At 45.0% G+C, this 18,329-nt stretch overlaps 1 protein-coding gene across 1 annotated transcript; it reads right to left on the reverse strand.

The window, feature by feature from the left end:
- Positions 1 to 4,681: 4,681 nt before the first annotated feature.
- Positions 4,682 to 13,470, reverse strand: LOC130877200 (keratin, type I cytoskeletal 28). Its single transcript, XM_057774250.1, has 8 exons — positions 13,027 to 13,470; positions 12,549 to 12,631; positions 11,765 to 11,921; positions 10,449 to 10,610; positions 10,244 to 10,369; positions 6,531 to 6,748; positions 5,076 to 5,131; positions 4,682 to 4,821 (listed from the first exon to the last, which is right to left on the reverse strand). The coding sequence occupies exons 1-8, from the start codon at positions 13,468 to 13,470 to the stop codon at positions 4,682 to 4,684; spliced, it is 1,386 nt and encodes a 461-aa protein (XP_057630233.1).
- Positions 13,471 to 18,329: the final 4,859 nt, after the last annotated feature.

Here is an 18,329-nt window from a genome sequence, read left to right on the forward strand (position 1 = left end):
TCTTGACTCAAACAAGGTGGAACTGAAGGGCTGACACTCAGGGTTGTCCTCTGACCACTACACATGTGACCACGGCATCTGCATGCTCTCCCTTACATATGTGTGCAGAGGAGAGGGTGCCTGAATTGGCCTTCTCCCATAGCCACACCAACGACTATCTTGCATATCACCATGGAACCTTCATCCGGCAATGGATGGAGATAGAGACAGAGACCCACATTGCAGCACTGCACTGAGCTCCCAAGGTCCAGATGAAGAGCAGAAGGAGGGAGAACATGAGCAAAGAAGTCAGGACCGAGAGGGGTGCGTCCACCCATGGAGACCGTGGGGCTGATCTAATGGGAGCTCACCAAGGCCAGCTGGACTGGGACTGAACGAGCATGTGATCAGACTGAACTCTATGGGTGTGGCTGACAATGGGGGCTGACTGAGAAGCCAATGATAATGGCACTGGGTTTTGATTCTGCTGCATGTACTGGCTTTTTGGGAGCCTAGTCTGTTTGGATGCTCACCTTCCTAGACCTGGATGGATTGGGGAAGGCCTTGGACTTGCCACAGGGCAGGGCACCCTGACTTCTCTTAGGGCGGGAGAGGGAGGGGGATGGGGGTAGGGGAGTGGGAGGGAAATGGGAGGAGGTAGACATTTTTAATAAGTAAGTAAGTAAATAAATAAATAAAGAGAAAACGGAGTAAATGAGCAAAGGAAGCAAAGTGAGGTCAAAGTTCACAAAATGTTGATACTTATGCATAAGAAAATAGGGAAAGGACAGAATTCCCGTATAAAACGAAACATTTTGTGCCTGCAAACAGATTAAGATATCATCTGCCGCCTCAAAATCACCTAAAATGCGTTAAAAGGGATAGAAGAAAAAAATTTAGAAAGCATTTAGGAATGAGTTGCTAGAAATAAGACATAGCCACAGGAAATGTGGAGGTTAGAGAAAACCAGTGTCCAGAGGAAAATTATGTTCTGCAGCCACACAATCTTGAAGTATCACTGAATATGATTTGGGAGCGCACTAACGAGAATAATGCCCCGTGGAAGCTACTCGCAGGAAGCTGGTGGTAATTCACTTCCTGCAAAGGGCTCCCATACACCATGGACAGCTGTGGTTTCCTTTGTAACAACTAAGTGCTGAAAGCCAGATGTAATGGTACATGCCTGTTCTCCCTGTTTTGAGGCAGGGGGATTGCTGTGAGTTTGAGGTCAGCCTAGGTTATATAATGAGCTACAGGCAGGCCTGGGGTACAGAATGTGATCTTGTGTTAACAATAACAAAAACAATAACAAATCACAAAACAAAAATGTGTGTGTGAAGCTGGGCAGTGGTGGCGCACGCCTTTAATCCCAGCACTCGGGAGGCAGAGGAAGGCGGGTCTCTGTGAGTTCGAGGCCAGCTTGGTCTACAAAAGCTAGCTCCAGGAAAGGCTCCAAAACTACAGAGAAACCCTGTTTCGAAAAACCAAACCAAAACAAACCAAACCAAAACACAAAAAGTGTGTGTGTGAGTGCGTGCACACACATACCAACCAACGAACTAACCAACTAATTGAAGCAAAGTGCTTCAATTCCTTCTCCTTCAGATGGCTACTGACCCATCAGGACTTTGAAGTATTCAAACTCACCACAGTAGAGAGAAGTGGGGCTCTTCAGAGACTGGAGAAGAGCATGTATCTATCAGAAGAACCTCAGAGCCCAGGTACCCTAACTTCTGCTGAGCACAGAAAATCTCAGAACTCAATGGCATAGTTATTTTCTAGGAAGAACAGACTATGACTCTGAAGTCTGAGCATGGTATGTTTCCTTCCACTCTGTGAACTCAACAGAACTTAAAGGAAATTCACCCCGGGGTTAATTCTATATCCAGTGCGCTGTGAATAGACACTCGGGGGATTCTGGGTTATTTTTTTTAGCTAAAGGTGCAGCGTTTAGTTAGAGTTTTGCTCTCCTTTGAGTCTTTCTGTGCTGGCAGGTACTCTCACTGTAAAGTGCCTCCTGTACTCCTGAGCCTTCCTGGGCATTCTTATACAAAGGGGATCCCACGCAGACAGTGTTTGCAAAGATCATTGGCCTCCAAGCACTCCCGCAAGGCAGGAGTTGTTCTGCAGGCTCCAGATACAAAGACCCTGTTAGAGGAGTTCTGCACTTGGTCCAGTGCTCTCTGTGGCTAACCTGAAATTCTCAGTAATTGTGTCTCTAAACCTGTGCTCTGTAAAGTGAGTTCTGATTAACTGTGGGGCATGCAGGAGTGCAGGGGAGTGTGCAAGCTGTCTGTAATGGTTTATACTGCCCCCGTAGCACAGAGCATAAGCACTGCCTTCGTGCACTGCAACCTGGTTAACAGTGCAAGGGAGTCCATCCATACCCAAAGTGGGGAGGAAATGCTTGGTCTGCAGCCTCCAAGATGGGATAAGCTGGGTCTCTGGCAATCCCAGGGAGCCAGATTTTCCATGCAAACCAGAACTTGCTTCAAATGTCATGGATGTTCCAAGAAGCATTAATCCAGTCTTTATAAACTTTATAAACTTTTTTGAAGTCTATAGCTAGGTGTGGTGGTACTTGACTTTAATCTCAACACTGGAGAAACAAAAGCAGGGACATTGCTGTGAGTTTGAGGTCAGTCTGAACTACATAGTGGGTTCCAGATAACCAAGACTGTATCCAAAACAAAACTAGACTAAAAAATTAAGAACAAAAATCCAAGCAAAACCAAACAACAACAACAACAACAATAAAGTGAAATAAAAATAATTGAGTTTGTTTTGTTTTGTGTTTCCAATGTTTGTTAAGAGCAATATATATATATACATATATATGTATATATACACATTTATGTATATATATATGTAGCTACAAAATAGAGATTATATAATTTTGGTGTTTTGATTTAAAACTGGGGTTGCATGGCATAAAAACAAGTGGCAAATGTATGAAATAACTTAAAATTTATTTTCTCTCTTTACTTAAAATGATATTAAATAGCAAAAGGCCGTAAAACAAAAGCCAAAACATGAAAAAAAACCTCCTCAAAACAAAATCATAAAATATCCAGGATAAATCAAGAACATAGTTGAAAATCTGGGCATGGTGATGCACGCCTTCAATCCCAGCACAGGCAGACACAGGCGGATCCCTGAGTCTGAGGCCAGCCTGGTCTACAGAGCAAGTTCCAGGACAGCAAGGACTACACAGGGAAACCCTGTCTCGAAAAACAAAACAGACAAAACAACAGCAACAGCGAAGAGCACAACGGAGGAAGAACGGGAAGAGCATCATTTTCCAGACCCTTCAATGCTGTGACGTTTGGACAGGGGGACTTTGTATTTTCGCTTTTGTTTCAGAGTCTCTTAAGTTATGTAGCTCGTGTTTAGAAGTCAGCTCCTCAGACTTGTAGAGCTTGCTTCGTGTGAAGCATTTGGGCAGACATTTTGTAAGTGTTTGAGTATTTTCTCCACGTCTTTGAACCTTAGTGGAGCTGCTGGATTGTTGGGTGGGATGGAGCTTCTCAGTGAAGTCAGGAGGAAACTGAGAAATAAAGGAACAGCTTTCCTAAGGTGGAACCATCAGAGTGACCTTGGAGATGACACACTGTTAATTCTCAGCACAAGTCCTGGTACAGAGAGGGATTAAAAGATGGCATGATGTGATTTTGTACAGTCCTGAGGTAAGAATGGTGTTTACATTTCATGTGCATGGGTGTTCCATCTGCATGTATGTTTGAGTACCACATGAATGCCTGGTGCCCGAGGAGCCCAAAGAGGGAGTTAGATCCCTTGGAACTGGAGTTACAGATAGCTGTGAGCTGCCATGTGTGGGTGCTGGGAATTGAACCCCAGTCCTCTGGAAGAGCAGCCAATGCTCGTATCGTTGAGTAGTCTCTTTAGTGTCTGGCTTATACGTTTTAAACAGTTGAAAACATGGAAAGAATAACTTTTCATGAAACGTTAAATTATTTGTAATTTGAAAATTTCAGTGCCTCTAAATAAAGTTTTATTCAAAGTAGCTGTGCCCTTCAATCTATGGTTGTTTCCCTTAACAGCGATTAAAAAGCTGAACGGTTGCAATAGACCTACGGTTTGCAATGCCTAAATTATTTCTCTCTGGGCCTTCAAGAGGAAAACCTTCTATAATTTGTCCGAGAAAAGTCATGAACACTTGCTTCGTTGAGGAAAATCTTTTCAAAGATTATTTTTCCAGTTAGACTGGGGATGGTACCCTATTTCGTGGGTAATCTTGACATAGGTGGACAAAAATGCCAGACACGCGCCATCTCGTGGTGGAGTGTGTCAGTTGCAGGAGAATTTCTGACTGTTCCCAGACAATTTACTTGTGCAGATGTGGTGGGATTTAAAAGTTATGCCTAGCGAATATCTAATATTTAAATGTCACGTGATCATACTGATATTTATTGAAAATTAGAGTGGAAATTCAGCGAAAACGTTTTCCAAAATGATCTTTAACTTAATATTAACCACCAGCAAATGGAAGTGTGTGCCCATCAACTCTTTTCTTTATTTGGAACAGAAACACCCAATATCATGCGAGAGTCACCAAGAAAAGAGGCATTTTGTCGAAGGTCACTTTATCTCTAATAGTAGAAAGCGTTTCCATTCTCCCTGAGATTTAGACTAGCGTAGCTGCGCTGGCTCCGCCCCGTTATTCCGCCCCCTAGCGTGGGAGCTAGAAGGGAACCCTCTGCTCAGCCTTGCCATTGCTCAACTTAGACTTCTCCTCGATGGAGTGGATCCTCGAGGACAGGACCTTCCCACGCTGATCAATTTCTTCAACCACCGCCTTTACTAGTGTGGTTTTGGACAAATCTAGAGAAGAAAACACAGGTGAATGCATGAATCCTTCCCAAAACATTATGGGAGGGGAGCCCACCGTTCGCTTTTCGCACAGCATCGCATGCCTTGGGGAGGGAGTGTTACGCTTTTATAGTAAGCTTTTTGGGGTGTCTGGGGGAACATTTCCAGTAGTTAAAACCACTTAACTGTAGACTTGGCTACCACGTGTGAGTGTTGTTGATGGGAACGGAGTTTCCGCTACAGAAATGAAACGAGGTTTTTGTTACCTTTGGATGAATTCCCCGAGCTTCCAGATTCAAAGCCCTTTGAGCCGGAGCAGGAACTGGAAGAAAGAAAAGTTCATTGTTTTAATATTGGTGTTTATGATCACTTTGGAAACTTTTCATTGAAATACTGTCTTAGCAGATCTCAGCTTTTACTATTAAAGAAAATATTATGATTCTGTGTGCAGGAGCGGGAAGTTATTACAAGTTATTTATTTCCATTTGATATTTTTCTTTTGGGTGGTGGTGGTCATGGTGTGTGTGTGTGTATGTATCAATATGTGTGTATGTATGTGATGTGTGTATGTGAGTCTGTGTGAATATGTGTATGTGTCTGTGTGTGAATATGTGTATGTATGTGAGTGTGTGTGTCTGTGTGTGAATATGTGTATGTGTGTGAATATGTGTATGTGTAAGTGTTTATGTGTGTGTGAGCATTTATGTGTGTGAGTGTGTGTATGTCTATGAGTGTGTATGTGTATGAGTGTGTAGGTGTGAATGTGTTTGTGAGTGTGTGTGTAGGTTGGCATCAGGAATCTTCCTTTACTGCTCTCAGCCTCAGTTTTAAAGAGAGTCTTATTTATTTTTATTTGATGGGTATGAGTGTTTTACCTGAGTAAAACTTATGCACCACATGCTTACAGTGCCCTTGAGGCTAGGAAAGGGCTTCAGTTTCCCAGGAACTGACGTTACAGCCTGCTGTGAATCCTGCGGGTGCTGAGAATGGAACCCTGTCTTCTGAAAGAGCAGCAAGTGCTCCTAACCTCTCAGACATCTCTCTAGCCCCTCCACACCACATTTCTTGGGACAGGGTCTCTCACTGAACCTACAGCTCACATATCAGCTAGATTGGCTGGACGGTGGGCACCCAGCATCCAGTCTGCAGCAGATCCATCCAGTGAGCCACCCGCATTCTCATTCTGACCCCAGGTATGGAGTGACAGGCATTTACACAGACGCTGGGACCCAAAGTCGGGTTTTCATGTGACAAGCACTTTACCCACTGAGTCGTCTTCCCTGTCCCTCCCCTCTGACTTTTTTTTTAAGTCCAAGAAATAATTAAAGAGTTAAGAAAGAAATATGCATTAGCTTGAGAAAGATACATATAAAATATGCACTGTCGTGGTAGCCACACATCCATATAGAATATGTATACATATGTCTACATATATACATATGTGTCCTGAAGGTATGGTCAGGGGCTTTGGGAAGGGTCAGGGGTCAAGAGAATCTTGAAATTCCAATGCTCGACATGGGCAATACTGAGGAATTGTGCAGGAATGATGGGAGTCATCCGAGGAAGATAAGGGGGTTCTCTTACGTACAAATATAGAGGAACTGATTCTAGAAGCAAGAGAAGACACACACTTGTACAGTGGGAGGGAAAAACAACAGGCTAAGAGTGTGGAAGGCTGAGGGGTAAATCATGTACTGTGGGGAACTTCCCAATGGTCTTACTTTTCGTCTCCGTCGATGAGGCGGCAGTAGGTCTCGATCTCCTTCTCCAGGTGGGCCTTGATGTCCATCAGCTGCTCATGTTCCAGCTTCTGGCCCTCGGTCTCGGTCCTGACCTGGTGTAGCTGCTCCTCCAGGGCGCTGATCTGAGCCTGGATATGAGCCAGCTGAGAGCAGTAGTTGCCCTCGGTCTCCGCCAGGGAGCACTCCAGCGAGTGTTTCTGAGACATCAAAGATCACAGAAAAGGATAAAACCAGCAGAGAACCTAGCCCTGCGGGACCTTAGCATCTGTGGGACCACCCCCCACCCAGGCAATAAGACAGTGGAACCTGGCATTAACCAGGTGGTGAACAGGCACCGGATGGCCCGACATGGGATAAATGATTGCCCCGCCAAGATTTTATCTTAACATTTACTTAGGGGTGTGTGTGTGTGTGTGTGTGTGTGTGTGTGAGTGTAGTAGGGGGCAGGCATGTGTCACAACAAACGTGTGGCCATCAGAGGATAACCTGCAGGGGTTGGTTCTTTCCTTCTACCATATGGGTCCCTGGGATCCAACTCTGAGTCTTGGCAGCAGGTACCCTTACCCACTGAGCCATCTTATCAGATCCCTGTACGGTATTTGACAGTTAATATTTTGGTAACAATTTCTGTTAAGGCTGACATGTATATAAAAGCACTTTAGGGAGGACGCAGCAGTAAGAAATATGAACCACAAGGGATGATTCATGTTTTAAAAACGTTGTTTTGGGGTTGTCTGTTATTTTGAAGTCTTACTCTTTAATGCCCTGTTCTCAGCCTATTCCCAGGCCTGCTGGGCTCTTGTTTTCTTTTCTGATCCATTCTGGATTTTCTGCCAGTCACCAAAGTCTTCTTTTGAAAGAAGTTAAGACTGAATGAATCCTTTCACAGGGCGGGCTCTGCAGAACAGCGCTCACAACACGCAGGTCACGGTGTCCACACCACTCCTATGAGAACCCTACTTCCTGTCGCTTTGCACAGACTGTAATTTGTCCTGCCACATGATCCCTGCTGCAATTAAGATAATTTCCCCCTTCAGCTTATCATATGTAGATATTCGCCTGGGTAGTGATTACTTCTGGTGTCAGTCATCAGAATGTCCGTCACCTCTGCCGCTCTCTCATTTCCCTTCCTCTCGTGTGGCTCTTAGGTCACAGGAAATAAGGTCTCTGTGATAAGGAGATGCAAGGCTCTGCCTGGCATTTTTGCAGGCAGTTTGGCTCAGTGTTTACATCATAAATGCATTTTACCTTAAAATGCTTTCTTTTTATCTTTCCATATGTGTATGTGTGTATGTGTATATGTCCGCGTATGTCCGCGTGTGTGTGTGTGTGTGGTGGCCAGAGGACACTCTTGGGTGTCATTCATCAAGTGATATCTATTTATTTATTTAATCATTTTTAAAGGCGGCCTATGGCTCACTGATGCAATTAGAAGAGCTGGTCAGTGAGCTCCAGGAATCCTCTTGTCTCTACATCCCAGCATGGGGATTACAAACTCATGCCTCCCTGCTTGGCTTTTTTGTATGAATTCTGAAGATCAAGCTCACAGCCTTGTGTTTGTCTGGCAGGCGCTTTACCAACTGAGCTATCTCCTAGCTCGTTATCCTACTTCTTTATCGCAATAGTAGAATGATAATTTTAAGGATGATTTTGTGTTTTGCCAAATATATGATGTACTGATTCACCCTAAGATAACAAAGAAGGAGTTAGGAGTAAGATATTCATCATAGCTTCGATCGAATAGGTTCAGACCCTTAGGATGCAGACAGACACCGGCTGCTGCAAGTGGAGAGAGGCTGCTGGGCTCTCCAGGAGTATTCAAGTGGAAGGTGACCAGAATGGTGATGAAGAAGAAGAGGTGACAAAGACATCAGAGAGAGGTGTACCCACCATCCAGAACCTTAAAGCCTCACTTCCCTGCCTTGGGTATTCCTTTATAAGATGGCTAATACCCTGGGAAGTAGGAGGGGGCAGGAGCTCTCTTAACTGCCTTCACTGGGAAGGCTGGGTGCTGATGAGAGAGAACCAGATGAACTTGGAAGTTTGCCTAACACAGGAAGCAAACACACGGATGTTTATATAGATAACTTCCAACCTATAATTGACTTGGTGTTTCACCTGTGGGAAACTGACCTTGCAATTTATTTTGACCAAAGAATCTCAAGTGTAGAAGCTAAGTAACTAGAATTACTCTGTAATTTGCTTATACTGCAGTTAAATGGATTTTGTGTGTGTGTGTGTGTGTGTGTGTGTGTGTGTGCGATTTCCTGACCCCAAAGCATTACTTCCAGAATAGGTGATCTGAGTCTTGACTCTAATTGCTTCGTGATTTTGTTGTTTCTCTGAGAAAATGATTATAATGGGTGGTCTGACCCTAGACTCTGAGCCCTGATGGCATTGCTGATATGTGAAAATGCTTTTGATTCTGATGAGGGAATTTGAGAATTTATTTCTCAACCTGTTTTTCAGAAACACAGGGAGAATTCACCCCTGCAGCGGGACAAGATCGTGCAGGGTTCTGATGGTTTCAGAGAGGCGAGTCTGCACAAGGAAGGTCTAGAGGCCAGCTGTGCTGAGGGCGAGGGGAAGAGGGGCATGCTGGGTAACTTGGTGCTCAGCTAGTGGTAAGATCTTCTGTCTCAATACTACTTAGTGAGAGAACACTGCATCTGTGCTTTTAAGGTTGCTAAATCAAATTTTTTTCTAGTGTACAAAGCCTTGGTTTCCTCAGTGACAGGCTCGCTGTTCTCAGTTGCTTAGTAGCTATTTCTTTTTGTTTAAGCAACACCCCATTGTCCTCAGGGATTACAAGACCTCTTGTGAAGACGGGGAACCCATGGGCCACATGCTCTCCACAGTTCTCAGAGTCAAGCCTTTCGGATACCGCCCAATCATAGTCCTGACCAAAAGTAGGGTTTTGAACTGGGTTGTTTCCATGGTAACCACTGAAGTCTTCCGGATGATGTTCCTCACCCCCCATGTGCCTAAGAGGCTGAGTGCCAGGTTCTGTGGGGTGTTTGCTGTGGGACGAGGACTTTTCTATGTAGGGCGAGTGGATCAAGAGTGCCCATGTAAGAGTTGCTGGGAACCTTTCTTAAAAAAATATTTTATGTGTATGGGTGTTTTGCCTGCACATACGTGCACCCCATAGATGCTACATGTGCAGAGGACAGATTAGGGTATGAGATGCCTCAAGGCTGGAGTTACAGTCAGTTCTTAGCTGCACTATGGATGCCCGGGATTGAATTTGGGGCCCCTGGAAGAGTGGTAGAGCCGTCTCTCCAGGCCGTGGATTCTCCCTTGATTCGCTTTTCTCAGTGTTAGGAGATGTTGGTGTGACCCATCCTGGCCTGTGTGGCCAGATAATGTTGGTTCTGTCCCTTACTTTTTTTTTTTTTAAACAGGAACAACAATACCCAGCATGCTCTGGGGGCTGAATGAACAATGCTCAGGGTGGAACCGGGTACCAGACTGGTTATTTTAACTAAATGACCCTGGGCGCCATCCAGGAAGGAAATCGTCTGGGTGTCAAGAAGTCTGTGAGGAAGACAGCTTCTCTCTTTCTGTCTCCTGGGATGCTTTCCCTCCTGTCTTCCCCTTCTTGGTAAGCATTTGTTATAGGAGAGAAAAGAAGGGCTTCTCATAGGTTTTGGGGAATCAGGAGGCGCAGGGGGCCTGGTGTCAGAACCTACCGTTGCTGAGAGTGACTGCAACTCAATTTCCAGAGTCTGCAGGGAGCGCTTCAGCTCCGTCAGCTCCGACCTGGCAGAGGTGACTGCATCCATGTCATTGGAGATCTGCTGCTGCAGCGTGGCACTCTGGAAGGCAGGTTACACAGGGTCACACTGAGTCTGGCTTGCTAGGGTGGAATAAGGTAGTGGGCCTGGCTCCCCTCACCTTTTCTTGGAACCCTGCCTCGGCGTCCCTGCGGTTCTGCTCAGCCAGGGCCTCGTACTCGGCTCTCATGTTGTTCAGTAGGACAGTGAGATCCACGCCCGGTGCAGCGTTCATCTCCACGTTCACATTGCCTCCCGCTGCACACTGCAGAACCTTCATTTCCTGAAGAGAAGTGCAAGTGACTGTCCTTATGTCACCCGAGAAGATTTTAGAAGTCCCAAAGTTCCCAGAGGAATCTGTAATTTCTGGGTCCTATCTAATCTGTGTTCACACCAGTCATCCATCTTTTCTGTTCCTTCCTTCCTTCCTTCCTTCCTTCCTTCCTTCCTTCCTTCCTTCCTTCCTTCCTTCCTTCCTTCCTTCTTTCCTCCCCTCCCTCCCTCCCTCCCTCCCTCCCTCCCTCCCTCCCTCCCTCCCTCCCTCCCTCCCTTCCTCCTTCCCATTTCCTCCCACCCATCCTTGTTTTTATGAGACAGGGTCTTACTCTGTAGCTTAAATTAAGCTGAAACTTGCTCTGTAGACCAGGCTGGGCCTTGAATTTGGGGATCATCTTGTCTCAGCCTCCCAACTGCTGGGATTATAAAGTTGAACCACCAGCCTGGTGGTGGTGGTGTACACCTTTAATCCCAGAATTTGGGATGCAGAGACAGGCAGATCTCTGTGAATTCAAGGCCAGTCTGGTCTACGTAGCAAGTTCCAGGGCAGTCAAGGCTGAACTGAAAAACCCTGTCTCAAAAAACGAACAAACAGAAAAGTTGAACCACCACACCAAACCCAACCATACACACACACATGTCCTAAAAAGCTGCTGCTAACTTATTTCTGTACTTTTAAGTTGTCTATGTAAGATTCCATATAAAGGAAAATCCTTGTTGCTGTGGAGTTTCAAAATAAAACAGCTTGCAGTTAGCCTACACCCACCAGGGAGAGTGTAGGAAATGCCCAGTGTGCCCCAATTTAAGCAATTTCCCCCCACCTTCAGTGAAGTCAAAGTTGCTGTGACTTTAGGGGGGACATGGATCCCACTGTGCTCCAGGCCCTTCTCTTGTGTTTGCCATTTCTTCTCTTCCTTCTCTGGTTTTCATATTTGGGGATCACTCTCCTGCCAACACTCCCCAGTGACCTTATTCTTTCAGTGCTGTGCTGTATGACTCTCCTCTCTTTCTAACTTCCCTTCTTCTAACGTTCTCGTGGGTGGCAAGTAGATTTCATGTGTGACTTCCCTGAGCACGGATTAGTGCTGGGATCGCAGCGACTTCCTTCCCTCTCGCGAATTTTCAGGGGCAGAGCTGTGATGGGACTTAGGCTTCCCCTACCTCTTCGTGGTTCTTCTTGAGATAGGTCATCTCCTCACTCAGGGATTCATACTGCAGCTCTTGGTCCGTCCTGCAGAGGGTCAGCTCGTCGAGGACACGGCGCAATCCGTTGATGTCCGCCTCTACATTTTGGTGAAGGGTGAGTTCATTTTCGTACCTGGGCGGGGAGAATTCAAATACAGTGGAAGTTAGCTCTTTAAGAACTCAAGGAGTCAACCTCAACCCGATGTCAACGGGAAATCTGAAACCAAATCAGGACTCTAAATCTTATAAAAAGTCACAGAAAAAGCCTTGTGTGGTAGCCCATGTCTGTAATCCAAGAACTCAGGAGGCTGAGACAGGAGGATTGTGAATTCTAGACCGGTGTGGGCTACACAGTGAGACTCTGTCATAAACCAAAACAGCTGGACACAGAGGGGGACCCCTCCCCCTGGTTCTGTGCAGGATGAGCAACTCACCAGTCACACGGATTCCAGTGCCTAGCACAATTATGTGAAAGCACCATTTTTGTAATTTTATCTAAGCTGACAATTTTATGGAGTGAACAATGGCCACGGAACATTACTTTGTGCTTGGCATTCCTTTAGGCAGGCATGGAGACACGTGGGTGTAATGAATATGTTACATTTTGACTCAAGTTGACTGTCGTTTTGTAACAGAAATCCTTTGATGCCTTTACTCTTTTGGGTTGTACTTTATTTTACTTGAGATGAAAACGAAATTGTTTAACAACACAAACAGACAGGAACTTCATTTGGGGTCATGACTGCCATCTGTCACTTACTTTAGTCGGAAGTCGTCAGCAGCCAGTCTGGCATTATCAATCTGCAGAATTATATTGGCATTAGCAGCCGTGGCAGAGATAATCTAGAAGAAATTAAATGGGCATTAGCAGAAATAACTTTGCTTTTGTTATTTATTATTTAAAAAATAATTAAGCTTTTGCATTAATTTTTAACTCATACAATTATCAAAATATTTAGAATTTTTAAAAAAGTAGCTATGTTTTAAATTTATTTGTCTTATTTTTAAAATAGAATAATTTATTATATATAAATGTATTTCAAAATAGACAGTGGAATTAACATTTTAGCTACATTGAAATTCATGAATCAAGGTTCCTAATTTTGAGTAATTATTTAATTAAAATTCAGTACAAATTAAAGGACAGTCATTACTCATTTTCTTTTGTGATTCTATATAGTTTTCCTGGAAGTTACTAAGTTTTAAAAATTTGACTAGTTCCAAGTCTGTGATTTTACCTTGCTTTTAAGGTCCTCGATGGTCAGATGATACTGGCTGTAGTCATTGTCGAGTCCACGGCAAGATCCGGGTCCGTATTTCTCATGCCAGTTCTTGATCCGTCTCTCTAGCTCAGTGTTTGCCTCCTCCAGAGCCTTCACGTTATCCAGGTAAGAGGCCAAGCGGTTGTTAAGATTCTGCATGGTGACCTTCTCGTTCCCAGAGAGGAGACCTCCTTCGTTCCCAGTGAAGCCCACACCAGCAGCATTTCCCAGGGCACCAGTGGAATGGCTCCCACTGGGGCCACCGCTCAGTGTCCCTCCTAAGGCCCAAGAAAAGCCACTGCCAGCAGCCGAACTGCCCCCCACACTGCCGCCTGCAAATCCTGCGCCTCCGCTGGGTGGCCTGAGGGATCCTGACTGTAGGCCAACGTGCCTGGATCCGCCAGAAAACCGGAGAGACATGGTGCCAGGCAAACGTTCCCCTTGTCTGTGGGCAGCCGTGACTTCAAAGGAGAACAAAGCATCACCAGCCTGTGGGTTCTTGGGGCTTTTATACACAGATATGGGGGTTGTCTCCAGTTGAGTGGTGTCTGCCGAGAGAGAAATAACATCATTTAGATTAGCATGAAATGATGTATAATTGGGCGATTTAAGAAATAATTAATGCCTAAAGTCCCCCGGTGTTGCTTCAGGATATACGTTATCGTATATAAAGTACGGCTTGCTTCTATATTAAGTTCATTATTCTGACTTTTAATTTTGTGTGAGTAACCTTCTCTTTCATCTAGAGACCCCATGAGCAGCCTGTCATTACCTGGCAGAGGGGCCAATGGAGCGTTGAAGGCTGAGATAGGGCCCTGTCTGCCTGGCTTGCCACACAGGCGCATGAAGGATTATTAGATACAGAAACAGGTATTTTAATCCCATGAGAACCAAAAAACGTGTCATTTACATAAGTACATCCCTGGTAATTTCCCCTTCTTTCCATAGCTGTAACACCTATGTATTGTCTTGGCCAACGACACAGTATATGGCCATTCATGGCTACTGTGTCTAGTGTGCTATGTTAGACCCAGAAATGGAAGATGTGGAGGTAGATAAATGTAGAAATGAAAGGATATTTTTATAGTCTTTAGGGGATTGTTAGTGCCAGACAGGGGCTGGGTCTTGTTCAGCTTTGTGTGCTGGATCCAAGGGTTTGGGATGAATCTTAAGTAAAGAGCAGAGAGAAATATCAAGTTGATTCTGAGAGTAGAGGAAGTGGTCTACCCGCAGGGAGGAACCCTGTCATTGGTGACCCCGTACCAAGTGGTCAGCCCTGAAATCATGTACAAGCAAGCCCCACTAAACAGACACGGCGGGTTGTATTTTATGTCTGTGCGCGTGTCTGTAGCAATAACAGTTAAAGAAGAGGAGGCCAGGAACTTGAAAGGGAGTGGGATGAGGGGTAGGGGGCCTGGGAAGAGTTGGGGGAAAGAAAGGGAGTGGAGGGAAATGGTGCCATTATATTTTAATTAAAAAGTAGCAAAAGAATCAGGTCGAAATGACTGAAGGGTTGAAGGACGGTCCCGGTGAGGAAGGTGAAGATGGTAGAGATGGTGGCGTGTGGAGTAGGGAGGAACTGAGAGGAAGTCATGATTGATTGAGAGTAAAGGAAAAACTGGGATTTTTTTTTTCTCCTGACGGGCTCTTACTATAGACCAGGTTTGGAATTTGCTATGTAGCTCAGGTTCGCCTTTAATTAGCCATCCTCCCACCTCAGCTGGCCAAATACTGCAAAATCAAGTACGCAGTGGCTGGGCCTGCCTCTGAGAACTGATTTCAGATGCTGGGAATCATAATGTTAACTGAGAGAGGGTTGTGGTGGGAACACCAAGATTAATCTTGGACTGGTTGAATTTGAGAAGTTGCTGGGATATCTCAGTTAAAGATGGCTGTTGATAGAGAAAAAAAAAATCAATGTTTAGAGTAAGCTCATGGCTCTGGGCAAATGCCTAGCCAGCAAGGTATAAATGGGTTTCTTATTTCCCTCGACATTCTATTATGTATTTGGAAGTAATTCTGTACTGGAGTAGACAGAACGATGTAGGTTTGGGGGAAATCTAAAGATGGGAGCAACAAGGACAGTGCCCAGGAAATCCACGGTGCCCTAGAGAAGAAGGCTGGGTGACTCACGACATAATCACATAGAAAGAAGAAATAGTGCAGAGGGACCGGTAGGACGAGGAAAGCATTTGAGTCACTGGCTGTCTTTATATCATGGAGGAGGCGAGAGTGACTGTGATGTGGACAGAGTCGAGAGATGACTGGTTAAAGCTGCTTCGTTAATCTGTTTTCTGTTGCCTTGACGAGACACCTGAAGCTGACTGTATACATTTTTATAAAGAAAAGAGGTCGATTTCACTGACCGTTTCTGAAGCTGAGAGTCCAGGCAACACCATCTTTTCAGTTTCTGGTGAGGGTCCCTTTGTCCTATCACAGCGTGGCTGAGGCATAGGAAGGGAAACAGCCATGTGAAGAAGGATGAGTACTTGTGGGTGGCCTGGCTTTAAAATGACCCTTTCTGGAGAACACTCCTCCATTGCTGGTGGGAGGGCAAACTTGTACAGTTACTTAGAGATCAGTATGGTGGTTTCTCAGAAAATTGGGAATCCATCTACCTCAAGACCACTCTCGGGCATATACCCAAAGGATGGCCACTCATACCACAAGGACATTTGTTCAACTGTGTTCATAGCAGCATTACTCGTAATAGCCTGAATCTAAATACAACCTGGATGCCTCTCAATTGAAAAATTGATAAAGGAAATGTGGTACATTTAGACAATGGAGTGGTAAAAAAATGATGACATTTTGAAGTTTGCGTGCAAACGGATGCAGCAATAACAACAACAACAAAAAATCATCATGAGTGTGGTAACCCAGACCCAGAAAGACAAGCACGCTATGTACTCATTCATAAGTGGATATTAGACGTGAAGCAAAGGATAAACAGCCTACAGTCCATGACCCCAGAGAAGCTGGGGAACAAGGAGAACACTAAGAACCATATATATGGATCCCTCTGGGAAGGGGAAATAGACAAGATCTCCAAAGAAAATTGGGAGCATGGGGGGTAGGGAGAAGGGAGAGCAGAATGGGGAGAGGGGAGAAACACAGGGAGGAGGAGAACATAAGGGAACAGGATGGTCGAGATGGGGGAAAGAAAGGGAGAGAAAGGAAAGAGATATTTTTATTGAGGGAGCCATTATGGGGCTAAGTGAGAAACCCGGCACCAGGGGAATTCCCAGGAATCCATAAGGATGACCCCAGCTAAGACTCTAAGCAATAGAGAAGGTGCCTGAACTGGCCTTGCCCTGTAGTCAGACTGATGACTATCTTATTGTCATCATAGACCCTTCATCCAGCAACTCATGGAAGCAGATACAGAGATCCACAGCTAAGCACTGGGCTGAGCTTCTGGAGACCAGTCTAACAGAGGGAGGAGCAATAAGATGAGCAAAGGGGTCAAGACCATGATGCAGATACCCACAGAAATAGCTGACCTGAGCTAGTGGGAGCTCACTGAACCCACATAGGACCAAACTAGACCCTTTGTATGTGAGTGACAGTTGTGTGGACTGGGCAGTCTGTGGGGCCACTGGCAGTGGGACCAGGGTTCTTCCGTAGTGCTCGAATTGGCTTTTTGAAGCCCATTCTTTTTGGAGGGATAACTTGCTCAGACTAGATGTAGTGGGGAGGGCCTTGGTGCTGCCTGAAAGTGATGTGCTAGACTTTGTTGACTCCCCATGGGAAGCCTTACCCTCTCTGAGGAGTGAATGGGGCATGGGGTGGGGGAAGATGGGGGGAGTAGGAGGAGGGGAGGGAGTGGGAACTGGGATAGGTATGTAAAGTGAGAAAAGATTGTTTTAAAGTAATAATTAATTAATTAAAAATGGCTCTTTCTCAAGAACTGGCTGGGTCTCACGAGCAAAACTACACAAATCCTCTTTGAGGCAGGGTTCCTAATGAACAGTGAATTGACCATCTTCCATTGAGTCCAACCACTGAGAGGACCAAATCCCTCAAAACCACCACCCCGGTGACCAAGTCTCCAGCACGTAAGGTTTTAGGAGACTTACACAAACCACATTCAAACTCTAGCAATTGGAGAGTGGAGACCAATGTTCAGAAGTTTAAAGCAGGCAGAAGCACAGATGTTGTCCAGCCTTGGGGATTGGATTCAATATCTTTGGAATGAGAAGTCAGGAGGATATTAGGGCCCTAAGTTGTAAGAGGGAGGCTGCTTGTTCGTCCTGGCTTTCTGGCTAGCTTAGATGGAGTTAAAAAATAGATAGTTATAGCTATAGTTTTCCTTAGTTATAATAAAATATAAAGTAAATAACATATTATAACTGTAATTCTTGCTTGATACCTGTTATATGTAATTTTACTATATTAAAGTTAAAACCTTCCTTTTTATTTAAACAGAAAAGGGGACATGATGTGGGAGTCCCCTCTGTGTGTTGCTTGTATTGGTTAATGAATAAAGAAACTGCTTTGGCCTTACAGGGTGGAACTTAGGTAGGGAGAGAAGACAGAATTGAATTCTGGGAGGAGGAAGCAGAGCAGAGAGACACCATGGATCTGCTAGAGACAGACGCTGAGAATTTTACCCGGTAAGTCACTGCCACATGACGATACACAGGTTAATAAGAATGAGTTAAATTAATATAAGAGACAATAAGAAGCTAGAACTAATGGCCAAGCAGTAATTTAATTAATACAGTTTCTGTGGGGTTATTTTGGGGTTAAGCTAGCCGGCGGGATGAACAAGCAGCTACACTTGGCTACTCCCTCCCACACTAAGTCATCAAATACTAGACCAGAGACTCCTGGACATAAAATGTCTTGTGATGCCTGGAGGTGGGAGGATAAGAATGAGGGGCTCAGTCCGGGCGGTGGTGGTGCACACCTTTAATCCCAGCACTCGGGAGGCAGAGACAGGCGGATCTCTGAGGTCAGCCTGGTCTATACAATGAATTCTATGGCAGGCTCCAAAACTACAGAGAAACCCTGTCTCGAAAAACAAAACAAAAAAGACATAGATTCTCCTTTAAATCTTTCCTTTCCTTTTTTTTTTTAATCCAGAGAGACTTGCAGAAAAAGTTCAAATAAATCGTCAAAATGTGGTTTAAAAGTTCCCATCTCCTCAGTTTGTTTAGGTACCCGAGGGTGCACTGAGCATAGTGGTTGGCAAGGGCAACACTGCAATACACGGCAGCTGTTATCACTGGTGGTGGTGTGTGTGTGCGCGTGCGCGAGTGTGTGAGTGTGTGTGA

The sequence above is a fragment of the Chionomys nivalis genome, chromosome 7 (assembly GCF_950005125.1).
Source record: "Chionomys nivalis chromosome 7, mChiNiv1.1, whole genome shotgun sequence".
In the NCBI taxonomy this organism is placed as follows: domain Eukaryota; kingdom Metazoa; phylum Chordata; class Mammalia; order Rodentia; family Cricetidae; genus Chionomys; species Chionomys nivalis.